The following is a 14,588-nucleotide window of genomic DNA, read 5'->3' on the forward strand; positions in this document are numbered from 1 at the left end:
AGCCTAATTAATGCGTAATAATCGTGATAATCGTTAATACCGTGATTATTTCTCTGACAATAATCGTAGGCTACATACAGTGAAAATCTCTAATGGTGACATCTCTAGCTGCAGCTCTGATCCAGATGTTCTCCTGAGGTTAAACGTCGGTCCTCTCCTCTCCTCTCTACACGGGGATGCTGATGCTCTGCTGCTGCGTCGTGGTCGGTGCTGTGCTGCTCTCTCTGCTGCGGTTCCTCTGCTGCTGCTGCTGCTGCTCGTCGGCCTGGCTGTGGCTCGGCGTGTTGCGGTGCAGCGTGCGGCGCGGCGCGTGGCGCGGCGGCAGCGGCAGCACGCAGCAGGACACGCCCACCGTGGGCTCGGGCAGCTCCTCGGTGCCGGCGGCGGCCCAGCGGTCTTTGGCCGGGTCGTAGCGCTGCACCGCCGCCTTGTAGCGCTTCTCCGCCTCGTTCCAGCCGCCCAGCAGGAACAGCTGCTCGTTCAGCGCCGACAGACCCGCCGTGCTCACGCCCAGCGGCAGCGGCGCCGCGCGGGACCACGAGGCCGCGTCAGGGGAGAACACCTCCACGGAGAGCACGTCCACACGCTCACCGCCCGCACTCAGCTGGCTGCCCCCCACCACGTACACCTGCAGGAAGAGAAAGTTCCTTAGAGATCAATGTAACAAAAACACAGGAACTTGTCTTTCATGAGAAGGACCCTGTGCAGCCCCTTAGAATTAGGGGACAAATCGTAGAGGTAGTAGACAAGTTCAAATATCTAGGTACATATATTGATTGTAACCTAAATTTCAGTGAAAACACAGACTATATTTTTAAAACCTGTAACCAACGTCTCCATCTACTGCGCAAGCTCAGCTCCTTTAGAGTGAGTAAGCACATTATGGAAACAGTTTATACGTAAGAACCTGATAGAGGGCATTCTAACTTTTAACATGGCAATGTGGTACGGTAATCTAAATATTAAAGGAAGAAGCAGCTGCAGAGAATAGTAAACCTAGCCTCAAACATCATAGGGACAAGACCAAGGGGGCAGTTGTCGGTCTGAGAAGTGAAGCTCACTTCCGCGTTCAACAAACTGCAATCCCCTCTTCTTCCTCTGGGGGCTGGTGTCAGAAGGGAGCAACTCCAATTGAGCCCCATGTTAAAATCGCCGATTTTACAGCTTAAAAAAACATATTTACAGCCTGGTACATTTTATTTTTTTGGTCTCAATCGATAGTTTCTACCTCCGCACACACTCTGAGGGGGGTGAATTTTTTTTTAACTCTACTGTTTTACTATTATTAGGTTTAAAGTTCTGGCCAATTAGGACGCAGAACCGTTGAGTGACAGGTCCGGAGACCGCTGCTTCGAGGCCAGTGGGCGGGTTCTCGGCCGGCCAACGGCCGCACCGCTCCAAATATGGCAAGTAGAATCCAACATGGCACAAAACAGACTCCTCCAAACCAATGGGTGACGTCACGGTGCTACGTCCATTCTTTATGGTCAAGAAAGAAACAATTAAGTTGTATGTACGAGGAAGTGCTTAGGAAAAAAGCTTTCAAAATAGCAAACGATCCGTCTCATCCACTCACTAGGGAGTTTGAACTTCTTCCCTCTGGTAGACGTTATAAAGTGCCAAGGGAAAATCGTAATATTTAAAAAAAAATCCTTTATTCCTAATGCCATTGGAGACTGAACACCATGTCCCGTTGATGTGTTGTAATGTAACTGCCACTGCTGTCCTGCTTTTTGCCCTGAAGATGTCTGTGTGTAAGTGTTTGTAAAAGATTACAATGAAGATTTTATTCTGTGGGTAACGGGGGCGGGACTAGATCAGCTTTAGCTTCTCCCGCTTTCCCTTTCGGCCATGTGTATTGTATTATTGAACTAAGATGAAGTGTGATGATGATGATTTAATTGACATGCCCGAAATAAGCAAATAAATAGTAAATAAATAGTAAATAAATCCTCCATACCTTCCCCCCCAGGGCGGCGGAGCAGTGCCAGCCGCGCGGCGTCTCCATGGGCGCGCGCTCGCTCCAGCTGTCGGTGTCCACGCTGTAGCACGCCACGGAGCGCGAGTAGGCGCAGTTGATGTATCCGCCGGTGACCAGGATGTCGCCGCTGGGCAGCGTGGCGGCGGCGTGGCAGCAGCGCGGCGCCTCCATGGGGGCGCGCAGCGTCCAGCTGTTGGCCGAGGGCAGGTAGCTCTCCGTGGTCGCCAGCAGACCCTCCACGTTGCGGCCGCCGATGGCGAACAGGCGGCCGCCGCTCGCCGCCAGGGAGAAGTGGGTGCGGCGCTGGCGCATGCTGCACAGGTGCAGCCAGGTGTTGAAGCGGGGGTCGTATCTGGTGGAGAGGGGGGGGGGGTTTGACCTTTAACCTTCTGTACATTTCCACTAAATCAACATGAAGCCCCAGGCCTGTTGACTAAATAATAATAATTAGTCTTCCTCTCACCATTACTGTGCGTTCACACCAGAAGCTTCCAAAGCGTCAAAACGCTGGAAGTCAATTCATTTTGCTTTGGACGCTTTGGAGGCTAAGTGTCGCCGGGCTCTCATTGAAAATGTATTGACTTCTGGCTTTTTGACGCTTTGGAAGCTTTTGGTGTGAATGCACAGTAACCCCTATAGTAGGTCCATTACCTTTAATTATTGGTGCATATTGTTTTGAGATCGGCGGGGCAGAGACGTGAGCAGCTCAGTGAACACAACTGACCATATTCACAGCGTCGCCATCTTTCCTTACTTCATCACTCGGGGTGGGTAAACAAACCGTATAACTGCTGCAAGCTGTAAGCTACAAACATCGGGAGTCTGATAAACTGCTCTCCCCTTCATCGTTTCCCGGTTGATACAGATTTAAGGAAGGCATGGGTTGTTAACATCCGAAGGGACATCAGGCTATGTTTCAGGGTAAAACAACATTTGAGTTAAACTGATTTGAATTAAGTTAGCCGACATTAGCTGCAACTGCTAACGTTAACGTTATGTGACAGCGTTGAGTCTTCCCACCCCGAGTGACAACGTAAGTAAAGGTGGCGACGCTGTGAATATGGTCAATGTAGGTGCAGGTCCTCTGTCTGTCCCTCATCAAACTCATCAAATACACAATCCAACAACTCCACAACGCTCTGGTGGACAAGTTGTGAGCTGCACATTCACCACGCTATGAGATAATAACACAACGTTACCACACAGAGTTGTTGTAGAGGGAAATGCAGCCGGAACTACATTCCAGACACGGCTGCTGGGCGGAGGGATTTCAGAAGAGAAAGTAGTTCAGAGTATTTGCTTCATGTGTCATAATGTTACATATTAAAGGTTATTATCTCATAGCGTGGTGAATGTGCAGCTCACAACTTGTCCACCAGAGCGTTGTGGAGTTGTTGGATTGTGTATTTGATGAGTTTGATGAGGGACAGGGGACTGTACCGTTCTGTTCACCTCTATTGTGTTCACTGAGCAGCTCACGTCTCTGCCCCGCCCATCTCAAAACAACATGCACCGATAATTAAAGGTGATGAACCTACTGCTGTGACTATAGGGGTTATGGTGAGAGGAGGATCTGACTAGATGTTGAACTGTCCCTTTAACAGTTGACCAGCGTGCAGCTCTCACCTGCTCAGCGTGCTGACGGCGTGCTTGGCCTGGTTGCGGGCGTCGTTCTGGTCTTCTCCTCCGGCCACGTACAGGAAGCCGTCCATCACGGCCACACACTGGTTGAAGCTCTTGGCCGGCAGCTGGCTCAGGTGGCGCCACGAGGCCCCGCCCTCACGGGGGTCGCGCCACAGCACCTAAACACCAGGGGTCAAAGGTCAGCCAGGGAACATGCAAACTTTATATGGAAACATATTTATCTTAATACTTAACTGGGTTTGGTCTCATCTGAAGTTATTTGGGTTAATTATTTTATATAGAGAATAGAATAGAATAGAGAATACTTTATTCATCCCTAGGAGGGAAATTCAAATTAGTCCAGTAGCTCACACAACAATGACACAAAAAAGAAAGAAAGATGAACACAAAAAACATTTTAAGAAGTGTTATGTAACACGATTGCAGCAGGAACAAATGACCTCTTAAATCTTTTAGTTCTGCAGGTCAGGGAGATGAGCCTTTGTATATGCGCTATTGTACCAAGCTACAATCTCCTGGAAATTATTTGGTGACATAATGGCATACAAATTCAGAATAATGAAAACAAAAGATTAATTTCATAATTTATTTACATGATGAATATCTAATTACTCAAATGTCACAAATTATTAGATTTTTTTTTTTACCAAGAAGTCTGGAAATTAGGGGCTGGAATAGGGAATTTTGAAATGTCAAGTGTGAAGAGAACCCTGCATAAAAATGTTTCAGATATATCAACGTATTTGACTTGTCAGATGCGTAAATTAACAATTAATCCTCATTACATTTAGATTTTTCTTCAAAACTGTGTTTCCTGTAGTAAATTAGTTGAATATAAATGTAATTTATACAAGACAGCTATATAACTATAGGGATGTCACGATAACTTGTTTTCGCAATTAACCGTGGTATTAAACGCCACAGTTAATTAATCGTCATAATTCCTAAATACCGCCACTTTCCACAAAAGATTATGTCGGAACCATATAGACAAATGCGCACCAAAATAAAGGTAAATGCACAGATGCTGGTTTAAATTAAGTTAATTTTCCTAATGTAACATTGAATAGGTAGGAATTTAAATGTTATTGTGCCATTTGTAATAATAAAAAAAAAACTATTAAAATAAACTTAAAGCAGAAGTGAGTGATATATTTGTGTTAATATAAGTCTTAAATAGTTATATCTTCCGACAGCAATCACTTACATAGAGTGTTTGGACCGAAACACGGGTCTCTCAGTCCCTCTGCTCTGCTCTGAGCCGAAGAGAAAACATTTATCGTATCCTACAGTTTTTATCCAATGAGGAGAGAGAACGGCATGCAGGGCTGTGTGTGCAGCCAAGGAACGCCGTGAATGTGGTGACGTAGGGACGAGGACTGTTATGGTGCGTTCAAGGAAACTCGTATTTTTCCGACCGTGAAGTGGTACCAGTTCGATCTGGTACGAGTTCACGGGTCAGAAGTTACGAGTGGCCGTTATAGTGACTTTCACCGGTAAAACAGGTCGGAGAAACACGAGTGGGTTGCCTGGAACGCTACAAAGTCGTAAGTTGTGACTTGAAGCTGTAATTTACGATTTCAAAAGCCTGCCTGGAACGCAGCATTAGCGAAAACGACCGGACCACTCACTTCTGCTTTAAACATTCTGTAAATGACATGACAATTAATGACTTGAATATTAACCCTCCTGTTGTCCTTTTGGGTCAAATTGATCTGTTCCCTTCCTCCATCCTCCCTTCTTTCCTTCCTTTCTCCCTTCCTTCTTTCCACAATCCTTTTTTCCTTCCTTCCTTCCTTCTTTCCTTCCCTTCGTCCTTACTTCTTCCTTCTTTTTTTCAATCTGTTCCCTCCCCATCTATCTATCCTTCCTTTTTCCCTTCCATCCTTCCTCCTATCTTTCCCTTTGTCCTTCCTTCCTTCCTTTCGTCCTTCCTTTCTTGACCCAGGAGAACAACAGGAGTGTTACTGTAACTAAATTATTTTGTGTGAATAATTAGTAATGTAATTATATTGTTTGACTATTTTGATTTGATTTTACACATTCATAGTGTTGTGATAATCGTAACACCGTGATTATCTCTCTGACAATAATCGTACCGAGAAAATGTATAATCGTGACATCACAATTGACATAAAAACCCACATAAGCACCGTCCCTATCATGTGTTATTTGTGCATCTACGACTAAACCCCACTGACCTCTCTGCTGAGCGCCCTCTCGGTGAGCGAGGGCCGGCCCCCGACGGTCAGGAGCGTGTGCGTGGCGCCGCGGAGCTGCGTGCGGCGCGACTGCAGCGTGTTCTGCTGGTACGGCAGCAGGTGGTAGTTCATGGCGTCCACCAGCAGGCGGTGGCACTGGGGGTCCAGCATCATGCGCGCCACCGGCTGCACCTGGCTCACCAGCTCGCTGGCCGGGATCGTCTCGAAGCGGACGAGGCTCAGCAGCTCGGCGGCGTGCGCCTGGCGGGACGCGTCGAAGTCCAGCCACCTCATGGCCAGCTGCAGAGAGTTTAATATCCAACACACACTGATGTTTAATGATGTGTTCAGGTAGAATTTTAATTTCGCAAATAACATTTTACTGCATTTTGTCAGTTCAGGGACTCCGTACTTTCACACAGAACCAGAAAATAACCTGTTCTCAATCAGCTTAAAGGGATAGTTTAGAACATTTAGTCAAATTGGCCCATCACCATAATCCCTATAGTCATAGCAGTAGGTTCGTTACCTTTAATTGTTGGTGCAAGCTGTTTTTAGAACGGCGGAGCAGAGCCGTGAGCTGCTCAGAGCTACGCTACGGAGGCTCATTATGGGATTTCTTGGTTTCCCTCCATCAAACTCATCAAATACACAATCCAACAACTCCACAACGCTCTGGTGGACAAGTTGTGAGCTGCACATTCACCACGCTATGAGATAATAACACAACGTCACCAGACAGAGTTGTTTTAGAGGGAAATACAGAGACTGTTGATGAAAAACTGTCCCTGAAGGCAACGTGCATCAGTGGTTTTACATGAATTTACCTCTAAAACAACTCTGTGTGGTAACGTTGTGTTATTATCTCATAGCGTGGTGAATGTGCAGCTCACAACTTGTCCACCAGAGCGTTGTGGAGTTGTTGGATTGTGTCTTTGATGAGTTTGATGAGGGAAACCAAGAAATCCCATAATGAGCCTCCGTAGCGTAGCTCTGAGCAGCTCACGGCTCTGCTCCGCCGTTCTAAAAACAGCTTACACTGATAATTAAAGGTAATGAACCTACTATGACTATAGGGATTATGGCAATGGACCAATTTGCCAAAATGTTGAACTATCCCTTTAAACATTTATCTCAAAAACATCAGTTAAAAAACATTTACAGAACAAAAACAAAAGAAAACAAGTTTAGTTTTACAAAAATAAAAGCTAATGTAAAAGAAGTGAGAGTATAGATGAACTGGACCTGATGAACAGTGACAGATACATTTATAAATACGTCCATCACTTCTTCTCAGCTGTTTGTCTATTTCTAGTTCTGAGTATTAATAAACCGGCTGCAGGTGACCGGGTTTGATTCATGGCTCTGTGCTCGGCTCTGAACAGCTGGTCTGGGGTCTGTTTTTAGGCCCAGGATGGAAATAGGAAGAGGAAGATGAAGAGCAGGCCTCTCTCTCTGGTTGGTTTCTGTTGATTCACCTCTATGAACTCTTCAGGTGAGTTTTGTAGCAGTGGTTTGTTCAGGTAAAACTGATTCAGTAAATTTACATATTTGCTTATGTATCTATTTATTTATTCTAAGACTATTCTACTTTTATATGCTGTACACTTATTTTATATCTATGTATGTTTTCTCTTACTTATTAAAGAGGAACTCTGCAGGATTTCCACCTTAACACTGCACCATGTGTCCCATAGTTAACCAGTCCTTTGTGTTGTTCACTGTTCTGCTGCATTTTCTTGAATGAAATACGGCAAAAAAAGAAAAATAACCCTCTATGATACGCTGCATTATGATGCCAGTGGACAATGTTTGGAGTGTTTTTATGTCTCAAAATAGACTAAATAAACATCATCTAAAGACTTTTTTTTTTTAATTATTTATTTTTGGAAGTTTTGGGGATTTGTTGACTGTAGGCAACATTGTACCATTACGGTTCATCATCTACTGTATTAGAAACACCAGTCTCTGTAGACTTTCACCTCCACTGGCCTCATCCTCATCCTCATCCCAATTCTCACTCTCATCTTCCTCATCATCATCATAATAGCCTGATGTTACTTTACTGCATCCAAAATCACATTTATTAAGGATAAAAAACTAAATTATGATGAATTATATGTTTTTGAACATTATATTTACACCTAAACACACACTACCATAGTCTCATAATGTAATATTGATTCCATAACGGTCCACTGTCGCCTCAAGGCAACACTGCAATTTTCTATAATGGTACGTTGTTGCTTTGGGGCAACAGGTGCATTTTAACAAGTTTCCATTATTTAATAAGTAAATAAATTGCATGGAACTATTAAAAATTAAACTTTACTAATCTATTAGTGTAAATATATTTTTTTCCAGATGAAAAGGGGCCAGGAAGTTACTGTATGTTTTCAGACCGTTTTAGAGGAGCAAAATGGCAAACCTGTTTCCTTTGAAAAAGTCTGTAAAAAAGGGTTTCAGTGGCTTCTTGAAAGTCATGTGATAAATTAAAGCTTTGTTATTGGTTCTCTAAGGTCTCCTCTCTTTTTAAAAGTATTACAGCATTAAATGGGATGAAGTGTGGAGATGTGAGAGGCCAAAAAGTGGTAACATGGTACCATAGAGGGTTAAATGTAAAAACCCCAACAGTGAGTCTCATGTCGACCTTTACAGACGTAGTTTGACCTCTGACCTTGAAGGCGGTGACCTCTGACGGCAGCAGCAGCGAGTCGTCCTGCAGGAAGGCAGAGATCTGCTCCAGGGTCAGCTGGGTGAACAGCGGCGTGTCGGCGAACTGCACGAAGTTCTCCAGGACGAAGCGGCGCGCGGCCTCGCACACGGGCAGCAGGCCGTAGGCGGCGGCGATGTTCCACACGTACACGCACGTCTGCACGTTGAGCTCGTTCAGCAGGAAGTCCATGCACATCTTCAGCAGCTGAGGGATCTGCAGCGTGGCCGCGGCCGACACCGTGCAGCCGATGGTGTAGAGGGACATGTGCACACGGCCCAGGTAGGCGAAGGTGATGACGTTGGCCAGACCTGAACACACACACACACACACACACACACACACACACACACACACACACACACACACACACACCACACACACACACACACACACACACACACACACACACACACACACACACACACACACACACACACACACACACACACACACACACACACACACACACACAGTAGGGGTGGGAGAAAACATCGATTCACATAAGTATTGCAATATGTTTTTGATTTTTAAAAATCGATTAAAAAAAAAATTGTGCAATGTGCATTTGTTCGCCTTTTTTACATACAGAGAGTCCAGGTTTTTTAAAGGGTTTAAGTTCACTTTATAATGGAGTATGTTCCTTTATAGGCTCCCAGGGCCGTTGTATAGGGGAGAAAGGTGATGATAACTCTAGGGGCCCAGCGCCCAGTGGGGCCCATAAAAAACCCCAGTTGTCTAATCTTTGTATGACTGATTTATTCTGCGTAAGACCCTGACTAATACTCATAGTACACTGTAAAAACTCAACATCTTTCCAAGAATATTTGTCTTATTTCTTGTCCAAATGTCTCATTTCTAGTCAAAACTAATCTCTTTCCACTTAAAATAAGACTCATCACCTAAAAATTAACTTGTTTTTAGATCATTTTCACTTAAATTCACAATAAATAGAAAAATCTGCCAGTGAAAGTAAGTTTTTTGTGCTTGTAATAAGGAAGAAAAACTTGCTCCACTATCAGATTTTTTCTACTTATTCCAAGTGAAAATCTGCTTGAAAGAAGTAAAAAGTGTCTAAAAACAAGCTGCTTTTAATATGATGAGTCTTATTTTAAGAAGAATGAGATTTGTTTTGACTAGAAAAGACATTTTGACTAGAAATAAGACAAATATTCTTGCTAAGATACTTGAGTTTTTGCAGTGTAATGCTGCATTAGCATCAAAACAAAGAAGGCTAAATAAAAAACGATAATACATACGTAGTCTAAGAAAAAAAAAGGAAACGTTAGGGGGAGGGGCCCACTTTAGTATTCTTTAAGGGGGCCCAGAATTCCTAGCAACGGCCCTGTAGGCTCCTACAGTAGCAGATAAATGTTAAAAGTAGCAGTTTACCTCCGTCTATATCTCATTTTGTCAGAAAGGTTTCAGAAGCCTGTTTTTTCTATACTCTTTTATTTTTGCCTCTTTTATTCAGTCCAGGCTTTTGAAAAGAGAGTAAACATATATATTGCTGCTGAATAAATCTTAAAAACTGACTTACATGTGATGTGTATTTTTTGGAATAGTCTGTAGACAATCATCATCATTCAACTGTTTCACTGCTGTTAAAAATGCAGAATAAAAATCGAGGAAATCGGCAATATCGTAGAATCGCAATTTAAATCGAATCGGCATCCAAAAGATCGTAGAAGAATTGAATTGGGAGAAAAGCGTATCGTCCCAGCCCTAACACACAGACACACACAGGAGAATAGACATTTGACTGGTGCAGGAACATGGATGAAGGAATGAAGATGAGCTGACAGGATTTCAAACCTTCATTTAAGCCTCGGAAATCATTGAGGTTTCCCTCATTTGCAATGATGTCGAGGTACAACAACTTAAAAATACTTAAATCAAACAAAGAGTGAGACAAAGTTAAAACATTTGGAGACAATAGCTACTTAGTGCTCCACAGTGTGGTAGTTTGAGAGCAATTTCTTAAAATGTCCTGGAGGAATGAGACTGAGGGCCCTAGTTTCGTCGACCAGGTGAAGTCTGTGATCAGCGCAGCTTCGCCACGCCAACGGGGTGTGGTCCAGGTCCATTTCGCAAGTTTGGTGGGACGCGCAGTCAGACTTAGACCAGCGCAAGCCCTCCCCTCGTCCCTCCTCCCGGCGCAAACGGCGAAGAGGGAGGAGAGAGGGCGGGAGGGAGACAGGAGGAGGAGAGAAAGGCGTGGAGTGGGTTTGACACAGCCGAGTCAGATCTTCACCAATCAAATGAGCTCCTCTCCTCACCTTTAACTGCGCGGCGGGCGATGCGCGCTGCAAGTTTGTCATTTTATACTTGGACATGGACGGAGGAAACAGCGACGCCAGAGGCCGAACCTCTCCCAGGAGGAAACAGCTGTTTCCCCGGAGGTCCGAGCTCAGAGTGACCAACAATGAGTTTACTAATACAAATATCCTTAATCAGGTTTGATCTGATACACTGAGAACCCCTGCCCGATGTAAGAAACAACAACTAATAAACTAATAAAGAAACTCACATTTATTCAAACCCTGTGAAGCAAGATGATGAGAGGTGTAATCACAACATAAACACCATGCGTAACGGATGAAATCCGCGTAAAGGACGCTCTCTCTCTCTCTCTCTCTCTCTCTGTCCGTCTCTTTTTTTCTCTTTTTTTTCTGTGATAGAGATGCAGAGTACTGTAGTAGGCTATACTGACTATCTGATACCGAGGCAGTGGTGGTGGACTAAGAGAGATGAAGATTTGTGTTTTGTTTTTCATTACTGTACGGCTGCCTGATGCGGTCGCTGGCGTTAATGAATTAATAAGTAAATAAATAAATAAATAAAGCGATCATCACAAGGGCAGAGTGGTATCTCAACACGGCAGCGACATGCAGTCATCCACCCTCAGTCCTGCTTGGGACATCCACAGCTGCTTTTCAGTGCCAGTTCGTCCCTGCTGTGTTAATTCAGGTGGAGTTTCCATTACGCTGCCGACAGCCTTTGATCTCTGCTTTGATCTGACGTCAGATGTGACGGGACAATCTATATAGATATAAATTCACGTGTTGATTCCATTAGTTGCATTAAATAGTGGTTATTGTGGATATTTATTGCATTGAAATGTGTCTGGAACTGTGGAGATCTGCCTGTGAGGTCTTGGTGACGTGTGTGCACTGCAGGTCAGTCAGTCAAACTTCCACTGCACCTGCTGCGCTCCGCGCTGCGCTGAGACTAGACCTGGTTGGAGGTGGCGAGCTTTCAGCGCAACCTCGGCGGGACATTTTCCCACGAAACTTCCACTGCACCAAGCTGAATCTGTGACGCCTCCCCCTGCTGCGCGGCCACGCCTATCTCAGCGCAGCGCGATCTACAAATCTTCCAATCTGACTTTGCGCTAGGCTGCGCTGGTCGAAACTTGCATTAGACTGGCTGCGCTACCTTGCGCCACCTGCGCTGCGCCAGCAAACTAGGGCCCTGAGTGTCAATCATGAATATGTTTTGAAGACGGTTCCATGTGGTTGGTGCGCAAAAACTAAAAGCAGATTTCCCCTAGTTCAGAGTGAACTCCAGGGACTTAGTCAGCTGAGCGGGTTTGGTAAGTCCAGCCTACATGTTTGTACACAGAGCAGTGGTGAGTATTGTAGAGATCTCCAGTAATAAACCTGATGGCAGAGTGATAAACTGAGTCGAGAGGTTTGAGAGTCATAGCAGCAGCATGCCGATAGATTATGTCACCGTAATCAAGGATTGTGTCGTGGCTTTCCTTCGTGTTGTCAAAGTCACGTGAGAGGATGGAAGGCAGGGATTCTTACAAGAATGAATAAGAGATGTATCCGTTTAAAACCAAAAACTTTACTGAAGAAAAATCTATTTTACATCCATCACTCTGTAGAAAAACTGTGCTCCCTCTCACCGCTCGCATTCAAACTGAGGCAGTCGGTGCCGTGATCTCGCTCTACTCTGCACTATAGATATAGAACACATAGATCTAACATACAAACTTAGAAATAATAAAATACAATCTAAGTTTCCAACTCTTTTTTACATATCTATGTATTATGGCTCCTACAGATTGCTTCAACTATACTTTTTCTACAGTCCAAGGGAAAACTGGACCTGTTGTTTCTGTATAAAAATCTGAGTTTTTGTGACAAAGTTTTTAATATGATGTTTAAAAGTGAATGACTCATCGAGCCAAATACCAAGGTGTTTATACTCTGTGACTCTCTCAATAAAACAACCAGTTAGTGTTGATAGGTGCAGACTGTTAAAATCAGTGTCTAAAGCCATGAGCTTTGTTTAGCTGCATTGAGTAGCAGTTTAACCCTTGTCCCTGGGATACGTTTTGTTACACCGGCACCAACTGAGGACAAAAGTGTCCACGGAGAAAACGCCATAAAAATAGTAGATGTTAATTTTTTTTTCCAGTTTTTTTTTGACATGTACTATTTTTATGGCATTTTCTCCGTGGACACTTTTGTCCTCAGTTGGTGCCAGTGTAACAAAAAATTAGGAAGTGGGATTGCAAAAAAACTAAAAATCCATTCAAATCAAGTGTGTTACTAATCAATGACATGTCCAAGCCTGGTAAAATCCCCACCCAACATATCCAGTTTGCATTCAGTATTTTGAAAATACCCCCCTTTTTGTGTGCGTTTTTAGCCATTTTTTTTTCATAGGACCCTATATACTGGCATTTAAGGGGTTAAAAGTCTGAAATTAATTGAATATTTGGTATGGATCATTAGAGGAGAAGTAGACTAGAAGATCTATGCAAAAAAAACTGGAAAAAAAATATTAAGGTATACTATTTTTATGGCGTTTTCTCCGTGGACACTTTTGTCCTCAAGTGGTAAGAGTGTAACTTTTTTTTTTTTTTTTTTTTTTGGTGAAAAATGATGACCGTTTACCAAATTTGATGGCAATAACTCTAACCACTGCAAGACAATAAAGAGTTGAAAAATGAAAAAGGACACTTTTGTCCGTATCAGACACAAGGGTTAAGGATGAATGTGGCGGCTGCAGCGAGGCGGCGTGGACAGCGAGGCAGCGTGGTTACACACCCAGAGGGGAGAGCGACGGCAGCTCCAGGCGCTTCATCCCCGGGTCTTTGGCCAGAATCTCCCTGAAGTACTGACTGATGGAGGAGATGACCAGTTTGTGGACGTCGAACGCCTTCGTCTTACAGGCCAACTCCAGGTCGGTCAGGAACCTGAGGCAGGGAACACACACACACACACACACACACACACACACACACACACACACACACACACACACACACACACACACACACACACACACACATCAGCACCTGGCGACCGCAAACTCATCCACAATCTCACACTGCAACGAGTTTTATCTCTGCACACACACTGCAAAAACTCAAACTCTTACCAAGAATATTTGTCTTATTTCTAGTCAAAACAAATCTCATTCTACCTAAAATAAGTATATTTATACATATACACATAGTTATACATTAAAAAGCAGCTTGTTTTTAGACTTTTTACTTCTTTCAAGTCTATTTTCACTTGAAATAAGTAGAAAAATCTGATAGTGGAGCAAGTTTTTCTTTCTTATTTCAAGCACAAAAAACTTTTCTACTTATTTCAAGTGAAAATTAGTTTGAAACAAGTGAAAATGATGTAAAAACAAGTTCATTTTTAGGTGATGAGTCTTATTTAAAGTGGAAAGAGTTTAGTTTTGACTAGAAATGAGACATTTTGACAAGAAATAAGACAAATATTCTTGGAAAGATTTTGAGTTTTCTGTTGTGTGCATGTGTCGTTACTGTGATAGGGTTAGGGTTAGGGTGATAATAAATAAGATAAAATAGTAATAATCAATACATGATGTGAAGGTGGAGAAGAGCTCATCCGGATGGAGGATGTAAATAAAGCGGTCTAGAGAGATCTGAATCCCAGTCAGGCAAGTTGTGAAATTGAAGGGAAACTTCACCCAAAATCGATAATTCACCAATTTTCGAAGGGTTTGGAGAAGTTTTCTGAGTCATCAAAACGCTTTTGGAGATTTTCTGCGAGATGTT

General features: G+C 43.6%; 1 protein-coding gene across 1 annotated transcript in view; it reads right to left on the minus strand.

Annotated features, from left to right (window-relative positions):
- Window positions 1–151: 151 nt before the first annotated feature.
- klhl43 (kelch-like family member 43) overlaps window positions 152–14,588 on the minus strand; it is a 29,731-nt gene continuing 15,294 nt past the window's right edge. Inside the window, exons 4-9 of the mRNA XM_083982496.1 lie at window positions 13,603–13,751; window positions 8,504–8,850; window positions 5,827–6,126; window positions 3,608–3,783; window positions 1,961–2,333; window positions 152–628 (exon numbers count right to left, since the gene is read on the minus strand). Coding sequence (XP_083838622.1) covers window positions 167–628; window positions 1,961–2,333; window positions 3,608–3,783; window positions 5,827–6,126; window positions 8,504–8,850; window positions 13,603–13,751 — 1,807 coding nt within the window. The 3' untranslated portion in view covers window positions 152–166. The remainder of the gene's footprint in view (window positions 629–1,960; window positions 2,334–3,607; window positions 3,784–5,826; window positions 6,127–8,503; window positions 8,851–13,602; window positions 13,752–14,588) is intronic.

The sequence above is a fragment of the Trachurus trachurus genome (genome assembly GCF_905171665.1).
Source record: "Trachurus trachurus genome assembly, chromosome: 11".
Taxonomy (NCBI): Eukaryota; Metazoa; Chordata; class Actinopteri; order Carangiformes; family Carangidae; genus Trachurus; species Trachurus trachurus.